This window comes from Carya illinoinensis, chromosome 15, assembly GCF_018687715.1.
Source record: "Carya illinoinensis cultivar Pawnee chromosome 15, C.illinoinensisPawnee_v1, whole genome shotgun sequence".
Classification (NCBI taxonomy): Eukaryota; Viridiplantae; Streptophyta; class Magnoliopsida; order Fagales; family Juglandaceae; genus Carya; species Carya illinoinensis.
The window spans coordinates 38385753-38396017 of NC_056766.1; the positions used below are offsets into that span (position 1 = coordinate 38385753).

General features: G+C 36.2%; 2 protein-coding genes across 7 annotated transcripts; one reads left to right on the forward strand and one right to left on the reverse strand.

Annotated features, from left to right (window-relative positions):
- The first annotated feature begins 1714 nt into the window (after nt 1–1714).
- Nucleotides 1715–8927, forward strand: LOC122296120. Of its 6 annotated transcripts, none has more exons than XM_043105562.1 (13): nt 1715–1866; nt 2605–2945; nt 3033–3183; nt 3820–4160; nt 4236–4362; nt 4977–5317; nt 5395–5545; nt 5939–6273; nt 6347–6479; nt 6661–6998; nt 7098–7248; nt 7618–7955; nt 8115–8927. In XM_043105562.1, exons 2-13 carry the CDS (start codon nt 2613–2615, stop codon nt 8631–8633), a joined length of 3258 nt encoding a protein of 1085 aa, XP_042961496.1. In that variant the 5' UTR covers nt 1715–1866; nt 2605–2612; the 3' UTR covers nt 8634–8927. The 6 variants fall into 6 exon arrangements, with proteins under 6 accessions (XP_042961496.1, XP_042961499.1, XP_042961500.1 ...); XM_043105565.1 differs by having other exon boundaries at nt 8061–8318; XM_043105566.1 differs by having other exon boundaries at nt 8195–8318.
- A 716-nt stretch (nt 8928–9643) lies between these two features.
- LOC122296121 lies at nt 9644–10265 on the reverse strand. The gene has a single exon (XM_043105568.1). The coding sequence runs from the start codon at nt 10136–10138 to the stop codon at nt 9743–9745; it is 396 nt and encodes a 131-aa protein (XP_042961502.1). The 5' UTR covers nt 10139–10265; the 3' UTR covers nt 9644–9742.

The window sequence follows — 10265 nt, forward strand, 5'->3', positions numbered from 1 at the left end:
TTAACTACTTAAAAGAAGAGTATGTTTGACTCTCCAAACTGTCCAAACTATTAGGCTGCGCTTGGATGTTGAGATGAATTGTGAATAGTAATATTTTGTGAGTTCTATTGAAATGAATTTAACTTTTTAAATTAAAATATATGAAATAAATTAAAAGGAATTGAACTTTTTTCTAAAAAAAATTAAAAAGATAGTGGATTTGATCAATAATTAATTTGAAATAAGTTGGATTCTCTTCCAAACACAGACTTAAAGATTATTTTTTGGATTGATTTATACTTAAAATAAAAATAAAAGAGGAGGAGGAGGAGAACCATAAATTTCTGCTGGCGAGCTTGACTCTTCAGCCTAACTGAAAAGTATTGGCAGCCACATTTCACCATCAAGGGTGCTTCTTAAAAACGGCATATATACTGGGGTGACATTGATGTTGAGGAATTGGGGCCCCAGCAATTGTCCGATGAAGAAAAGGCTTAAGCCTCTTTCGGTGAATTGCCCCTCAATTAGGTTAAAGGGCACGTGACCCTTTGATGGGGACCCAACTCATGCTCACGGCCTTAAAAACACCATTATCGGCTACTTCATATATAGGGATTCAATTGAAATTTGAAAAATGTGATGTTAAAAATGTTAAGATATACAAGTCTCGTATAAGTCACTTGAAAAAGAGTTGTAGATGCCACTAAAAATGGGTTTTCGTAAGTGGATATCGTTATCTTGAAAGACTTAAGAAAATTGTACATCCCGAACTTGTATGAATCAGTTTCTTTCTATATTTCAAAGACCTAATTTTATTATGGAGATTATCTTCATCATCAATTGATATTTGTGAAAAGTTGGTACGTGTCATGTCATTATGAATATGTAAAAGAGAAAAAAATAATACAACTATCACTCGAAAAATTCTAATATCAAGCTGGTGTATAAAGTAAGTAATTTACATAATTTAAATGGTAAGATTTAAATTTAAATTTTAAAATTTATCTCTTAAATCAAATTATGTCATGTAAACATTTTATTAAGTATACTCGGCAACAAGTATCCAATTCATAAGAGACTAATTAGGGTGTAGGGAAAAGCATTGTTTCAAATTTTGTACTGTACTAGCCGGTATATGTAGTACTGGCCACTGGTCCGGTACAGAAATTACATCTGTTTCTTACCGATTTAAATACCGGCCGATATTTCGGCCTGTATCGGCCTACGTACCAACTGGTATTTCTGCCTTTTTTTTTCATTTCTTCAAACTATAAGTTCATTTTTTGACCTCCAATTCATATCAGGTTATTTATAATTTATATATATATGTATTTATGTATAATTTATTTATATATAGACTATTATTTTAGAATATAATTAATATATATTTATATATATAATTTATTTATATATCGACTATTTCGAAACGGTACCGGTATCGAAATATTTCGTTTCAATGTCTTGACCAGTACGACATCCGGTACGGTATTCAAAATATTGGGGAGAAGAGTACAAGTGGTTAGAGATGGAATCTTGGGCTTATGGGCCAGTCTTAGATCTCAGGACGACCTTAATCCTTGTGCACATTCTGGGCCAACATGTTGGGCTTATGTTGGCCCATTTTGTGTCAACTAGTCAATCTATGGTATTTGTTAAGACAAAAACATCCAGCACATATACAATGTAAACTCTTAATAAGACGATATTAACCGCCGTGAAAGATTATTAATATGTAACTGATGTGGCCGGAGTTGTACAAATATTTTGTTACGGCGAAAGTCTCTGCCCTGATAAATCCATTGGTCGAGTAAAACCAGACTGCCTTGAACGGCTTTTTTTCCGTACACTCTCTCTTCGTGGTCTCTTTCTCCTTCTTCCAAATCAAAGGTGCTAAACCCTAATCTCTCTCTATCTCTCTAGCGAAACACGCGCACACACCCACATGATATATATGAAATTAGATTATGTGCTGTTTGGTTACTGAGAAGGTGTAGGAAACGGCGGATGGAACCACCACTTAAATTCTCGACATAATCATCTTTGTGATACTGTTGGGAGCTAAATTTTAACTGGACTGAGCCTAAATCCAAGCCGTTATTGTCTATTTGAGCTGGGATCTTCGTGTTATAGAAATCTAGAAAAGTATGGAGTATAAATTTTAACATTTCCCCTTTCCTTTCTTCCCCCTCGACTTTCTTGGCAAAGAAACATTGTTAATATGCGGAACTTGAGATCATTTTGTAGGTGTGCTCTCTAGTAGCTTGCTTTACTTTGGTCGTCGATATGAGTTTGAATTGTTATTTTTTGGGGATTATCGAACCGCGAACAAACCAGTGCAACGCGTTTGTTTCTGAATCTCTGGGTTTTATTCTCTGAATCCCCGGGGGGCCCAAAAGATCATATGATATTTCAAAATTTTGTTCTATTTCATTGTATTTTCTTGGTTTGATCACTAGTGAGAGTTTACATTGTGGTCTTCAAAGCTAGATGTGTTAAGATAGCGTGCAAACCTGTTTGTGTGGTTAAGGTGATCTTTTTTGCGCCATAGCATTACTAAGACTAGATATGAGTCATCCTCTATGTTTAAAGGGCCATATGGTTACAATGAAATTGTTGATTTTGTAGGGTAAGAAATGGGATCCCAAATTCCCTTGAACAGTGATCGTACAAGGACAAATTGGACACCAGCAATGGAACGCTATTTTATTGATCTTTTGTTAGATCAGGTGCATAGGGGGAATAGGATGGGCCATACATTCAACAAACAAGCTTGGACTGATATGCTGACCATGTTCAATGCATATTTTGGATCTCCATATGACGAAAAGGTCTTGAAAAGTCACTACACTAATTTGTGGACGCAATTCAATGATATAAAAATTCTTCTCGATCAGAATGGATTTTCTTGGGATGATACTAAACAAATGGTGGTAGCCAGTCATCATGTTTGGGATTCCTACGTCAAGGTGCATTACTTTCTCTGGTCATTTTTGTTTTATATTTTTTTAGCTCTACCTTTGGGGTGAAAGTTAATCAGCATAGTACAAATGCAGGCTCACCCAGAAGCGCAGTCCTACAGAAATAAAGCCTTGGTGAACTTCAATGATTTGTGCTTGATATATGCACACACAACAGCAGATGGAAGATACAGCCGGTCCAGTCATGATTTAGACTTTGATGATGACATGCAAGGATTGAATATTGGTGTGTTTTTGTGTTCTGTCATGGATATGCAGAAATGTTGCATTTGTCATTGGCGTTGAAATGTATCCTATTGGTACCGTGCTTATGTTGAAGCAGCTTTGGTAGTGCTTAAAATTATGCCAAGATCTAATTATTTATTTTTTATTATTGTTAATTTAGAGAGTATGCAAGAAAAGGAGAAAAGACTCAAAAGCAACACACACCCCCCCCCCCCCCCCCCCCCCTCTCCCTCCTCCCTTCCTCCCCCTCTCTAAAATCCCCCAAATGAGTGTATACCCCAGATGGAAGGAACTCTATACTCACTATAATTTATAAACCAGGAGCAAAATTGCCTTCTACTCCATCTCTATAAATTCATTTTCAGCCAATCTTTGGGGCAGTAAACAGTGGCCTGGTTACCACTAGAAAGATGAGGTAGAATGAGATGAAAGTGCTTGGCTTGTGAATACTTGATGTGACCACTCCTGATGGTTTATTTTTTCTTGAGTTTCTTGCTTTGTTGGGAAATAAACTCAGTAAGACTAAGATGATAATTCATGTTTTCTGCTAGCTCTATAGTAATGTGATTTTCAAGTAGCATCATCTCTTCTTAATGAATAGAAACTACTACTTTTACTGATTACATAGTTATTGTAGGTGTTGGAGTGAATAGCCTTTTACCCGTGAGTAAAAAGCATTCGAAAAAAGATTGGACACTTGCCATGGACCGATATTTTGTCAAGCTTATGTTGCACCAACTTAAAAAAGGCCATAAGGTCCACAATACATTCAAAAACCAAGCATGGAAAGACATGCTCACTTTGTTCAATGGGAAATATGGAACAAAATATGGTAAAAGTTTCTTAAAACACCGTTATAAGAAACTATTCAAGTACTATACTGAAATGAAGAGACTACTTGAGGTAAAAGGGTTTTCGTGGGATGAAAAGCAACAAAAGATAGCAGCAGCTGATTATGCATGGGATACTTATATCAAGGTACACTGTTTTGACCATTTGGTTATTAGGATTCATGTTTTCAATTGTATTTTTCACTTACAATTGCCAATGTAGGCACACCCAGATGCAAGTCAATATAGGAAGAAGACCTTGCTAAACTGTAGAGATTTGGAATTGATATTTGGAAATGCTGTTAGCAATGGACATTTTAGTCAATTTCAGCGAGGGAAAAATTTTGAAGGTGATCTTATACAACTCAAGACTGGTGTCATTTTAAATCAAAACGATAAAAAAAATGTTGGAGGACGTTTAGTATACAACCTGTATTCCTCATGCTGATGCTCTTAAATTCGTTAATACTCATTTTCTTTTCCTATGAAAAAAAAGAATGCTGGGGTTCATCCTTATGTTTCCATTTGGGATTTTTTAGATCATTTTGATGGTAGGTATCAAACTTAATAAAACTGTATTTTATCGTATACAGTTTTAATGAGACAGATGGGTATGCAGCATAATGGTTATATTTTCTCTTTAATGGAATTTGTATTTTTAAGGTTCCTGCTTTTTCATTACATAGCTGTAGGCATGACCAGTTCAGTAAGATGCATGAGATTATTAGTCTTGTTAATAATTTCTTTAAATTTTCTCTTAGGGATAGAGAATTATTGAGCTGCTGATATTGATATTGTTATGTGCCAGTGCCCAGGAGCAATGCAATTGTTGTGAAATTAGATTATTACTATTTGAATGACGGCAACTATAACACTTGCTTCATATATTATCTATGTTTGAAACTCTCTAATGTTTTGTCGAGAGATTAGTCATCCCCATTAATCTGTCTTATCATTCCTGCAGGTGAAGAAAAGGAGGGCCATTCCTCTGCTGGTAGTGAATGCCAGAGAATGATTTGGACATCCCTAATGGACCGTTACCTCATTGAATTGTTACAAGACCAGGTGCTTAGTGGGAATAAAATTGGTCATGGATTTGTAGCTGAGGCTTGGATTGAAATGGTCAAATTGTTCAATGCAAAGTTTGGCACTCACTATGACAAAGATTCTCTGAAGAATAGATACAAACATTTAAGAAGGCAATATAATGACATAAAGGTTCTTCTTGAACAAGGTGGGTTTTCTTGGGATGAAACAAGAGAAATGGTAACGGCTGAGGATTACTTCTGGGATTCTTATACTAAGGTGAATTGCCACTTACCCATTCTTATATCTTTTGGGATGAGTTGTTTTACTATGTGCCTTATGTATGATATTTGCAGGTTCATCCTGATGCCCGGTCATATAAAAATACATCTGTCCCAAGCTATCACAAATTATGTGTCATATATGGTGAGGAAGTTTCTAACGGGAGACACAGCGTTTCAGCATGCAATGCAGATCTTGACAGTGAAGATCCAGATTTGATAATTGGTATGTTTCTTTTTTCAGCAGTGCAGAACTTCCCAAATGTTATTCCTGATTGGAATTTTATCGTCTGCTTCTTATTTTTCCATTATGTTATTTCTAACTTATAATCAGTCTCCTCATACTCCCATTATGTTGTTCTTAACCAACAATATCTGTTTGCTTTCAAATTATAAAAAAAACCCATCTCCTTTCCGTTTCATTATCACCATATCTGCCGATTGCTATCCCAATTTTTATGTCCCAGAAACCTAATTCTTATCTATGTGTAAGGGTTTTTGAATCCTAGCATTTGACAAAAAGTCAAAAAGAGAACTATCAGTTGCATTATTGAATTTATTCTCTCTGAAATACATGTTTCTTTTTGTATTAACATACAAAATCTCTGGTTTGTAAAAGGAGAGGACATCCCATGTAATGCAAACAGTGAATTTTCAAGAACACATTGGACACCTTCAATGGACCGATACCTCATTGACATTATGCTAGAGGAAGTACATAAGGGGAAGAAGATTGATTTCACTTTCAAGAATCAAGCATGTATAGATATGATTATGTTGTTCAAGGAAAGATTTGCCCTACACTATGACAAAGATTTCCTGAAGATTCATTATAGAAGTTTGGAGAAGCAGTACTATGATATGAAAAATCTTCTCGACCAAAGTGGGTTTTCATGGGATGAAACACGGCAAATGGTCACAGCTTATGGTGATGTTTGGGATGCTTATTTAAAGGTGCATTTTGTCAACTTATTTTAGTCTTATATGTCAGTTTCAATTATATGTGGATAACACTTTGTGTGTGTAGGAAAACCCAGATGCAAAATCATACAGAAACCAGCCAAAGCCAAATTACAATGATTTGTGCTTGATTTATGGAAATCCAGCTTCTGATAGAGGGTGTTACCAGTCAGGTCAAGATATTGGCTGTAATGGTGTTGGTGAGATTTTGTTTTGACAAGCGTAAAGCAACATGTGGCATATATATATTTTTTAATATTTGTCTTTGATACTTGGACTGTACTTGGTGAACAATTAGTACTAGGCTTGTTCAATGTGTCTGAATGTACTGTTTTAATGAGTAGCCAGAGATTATTTTTTTTCCATATTTATATTGTTCAGAATTTTCTGAAGGTGCCAGGCTTAGCAATAGCCATCACTGGAGAACTGATTGGACGCCGCCAATGGACCGATATTTTATTGATCTTATGTTAGAGCAGGTATGCAATGGAAGTATTGTTGATCATAAATTCAACAAGCTAGCCTGGAGCGATATGGTTTCAAAGTTTAGTGCAGAATTTGGGTATCAGTATGACAAAGATGTCCTGAAAAGTCGTTTTATGAATTTGAGGAAGCGATTCAACGATATGAAAACTCTACTTGACCATAGCGGATTTGCTTGGGATGAAATGCAGCAGATGATAACTGCTGACGATGATCTATGGCATGGTTATGTCAAGGTGATCTTTTTGTTTTCTTTTTTAATATGTCAAGATGATCCTAAGAATTCACATTACATAAAAACTCTATTCCCAGCAGCTTACAGAGAGTTTCTGCAGGAGCATCCTGATGCCCGAACATATCGCAATAGAACTCTACCAAATTTCAATGATTTGTTTATGATTTACGGAAGTGAAAACACTGGCAAAAGGAGTAATTACTCAAGTCACGCTATGGAAGCTGAGGACTGTATGCTGGGAGTAAATATTGGTCTCTCTCTCTCTCTCTCTCTCACACACACACACACACACACACATTTGCAATACTACCTATAGGTAGACAAGACTGGTACAATCTATTTAGGATCACCAGAGACTTTAAGGTACATGCATCAATACTGAAGGGCCATGTGAAAACTGAACGTGTGTAATTACGGGTGCCATAGTTGGTCTCAATTAGTGTTGTAATAAGTAATAGTTCTACTTTGCTGAGCATTGAAATCTATGGATTCCAAGTAATGTTTGAAACCTTTGTTCTTGTTGAACAGTGTTAAACTACATAATTACTTCATTTTTTCTTTGGTACCATATGCATGTAGAATAAATTCTCTCACCTAATGTTAGTTTTTTTAATTTGTAGGTGAAGAGGATGACCAATCTCCTGCTAATAGTGATCCTCTAGGGATAAACTGGACAAGGCAAATGGACCGTTATTTTATTGACCTCATGTTAGAGCAGCTGCACAGAGGAAATAAGATTTATGGGACGTACAACGAGCAAGCTTGGACCTGGATGATTGCTTCATTCAATCAAAAGTTTGGACTTATTTGTGACAAGGATGTACTAGAAGATCGCTATTTGAGTTTGATGAAAGAGTATACAGATGTCTTGAATCTCCTCAATCATAATGGCTTTGCTTGGGATGAAATAGACCAAACAGTGATAGCTGATGATGATGTTTGGATGGCGTATATCAAGGTAACATTCTTTCTTATTCCTAACATGTTGCTATGGTATATGGTACACACATGCATGCACACATGCCTTTTACTGTAGTGCTGAACATAGTCGTACTGATTGCAGAGCAGTGAATGGATAACTTGAGTAGGTAGCTTTCTCTTAAATGATTTTTTGCAGGAGCATCCTGATGCAATTGCATACCGAGATAGGATCTTAGATGGTTATAGTGATTTGGGCTTGATTCATGGAAATGACAGTTGGAATGGTAGAACAAGTAGTTTGGACATAAAATTCGAAACCGACAATAATGCCTTGGGGATGGGGGTCAATGATGTGGGAGACATGCAATCTCCATCTGGGGACTTTGAAATGTCTCGGAAGCGAAAAAAGAGAAAATCCGCAAGTTCATCAACCTCAGCAGGCATTCAAAAAGTTCAGAGAACACTCGGGGAGGAGATACAAGAAGCAGCTGAGGAGAAGTCATGTCTAGTCAAAACTCACGGGGGTATTGAAGAGGACAAAGACTACAGCTCAATAGAATGTATTGTTGCAGCACTTCAAACTGTTCCAGACATGGATGACGAGCTCTTCTTGGAGGCTTGTGAACTTTTGGAAGATGAGAGAAAGGCCAAGATGTTTGTGGCCATGGATGTCACTGCACGGAGGAAGTGGTTACTGAAGAAACTTCGACGGTAGGATCTATATAGCTGGTGTAAATAACTTCCATTTTTTCTGTATGTGATTTCCTCGCTGAAATTGCAATTATTTTCTAAATGCCCGGGTGTTTTTGGGTATATTGCTAGATGCAGTATTAGGGTGTGCAATCTCTACACATTCCTTTTGAAAAGGATGATGTTTATTATTAAAAAAATAATTTTTTCATGTAAGTATTTACTCATTTTTTTCAAAAGGAGTGCGAGACTTGTACATTTTAGAATCATTTCTTTTGATTGGAAAGAAATCAGCTTGTTTGATGATTATGGCTGAAAACGAGCACAGATCGACCTTCTTCTTGATGTGGGTGTTTCCGATCAGATTGCACCATGGTATTCTTGCTATCAGGCACCGATCATTACGTCTCCCGGCATGGTCACTTTGGACTTAACAACTTAAAAAATAAACTCTCAAAATCACTTGTTTTAATCAAAGTTTGTACCATAATACATATACAAATTCCATTTTTTCCAAATAAAAATTGAAATTCAGATTTGGAACACCAACGACAATGAAGATGATGCAAAGAGGAGAGAATCAGAGAGGAGGATGGCCCAAGACGTGAGAGACTTTGAGCGCTGTTGACATCTACCAGTGTATTTGTTTTGAAATTTTAGTAGCACAGATGCATATTTATTAGAAAATTGTAGTTAATAAAAAGAGAAATGAAACAATAACTCATCAGATAATATATAATATCTTTTCCAAAGATGTTGAGGATTAGGTTTTTGTTTTTTAAATAAATCTTTATTATATTTAGTATATTATTATTTTTAAAAATTGAAAAAAAATACCCTCACGAATTTGGGTCCAAGCATATTACTACATCAATTGATTAGAAAAAATCCATTTAATTAGTTTAATAAAAATAATAATTAATAATTAAAATAAATATATTGTATTTATTATTTCATTTTAACTTTGCAATTATTTTTTAATTCTAACATTCAAATGGATTTTAAGAATTAATGATATCTAATATCCATTAGTGTAAAAAAAAAAAAAAAATCTAATATTTATTACATAGACCTCATAAAAATTCCATCTTTCCCCAACAACCAGACGATATACAGCTCCAAATGGGATTCCCTTTACTTGTAATCCTTCAACTTCTGGACTCTATACTTCAACTCCTCGACCCGACCAACGAGATTCGTCACCGAGTACAAAACCCAGTAGAACAACAACGCCGAAGCAATCAAGGTCCCATTCCTCTGGCTCTTCATGATGGATTTTTGGTGCCGAAGAGACTCCGAAGGAGTGCAGGCGCCGGGAGAATTGCACGTAGGTCTCGTCTCGTACTTCCAGTAGATATCCAAGAGCAAGAACATGCAGAACGGGACAATCGAGAGGAAAGGTCTGAGAAGGGCTTTGGTGACGGAGAGAAGACCCTTGCGAAGAGGGTCGAGTCCTGGGAGGGTCAACAGGAGAAGCATTACGGCCTCTGCGGCTGCCGCGTAGCCAAGCACAACCCATTCTAGAGCCATTTTTTGGGTGTTTAGGGGATCAGAAAAATACGGGAAACAATAAAAAAAACTGATTGTAGGGGGATTTTCCCAGGAAACGAAGCTTTATGGATGGGATTTGTGTGTTGAGGTAGAGGGCTTGCATTAA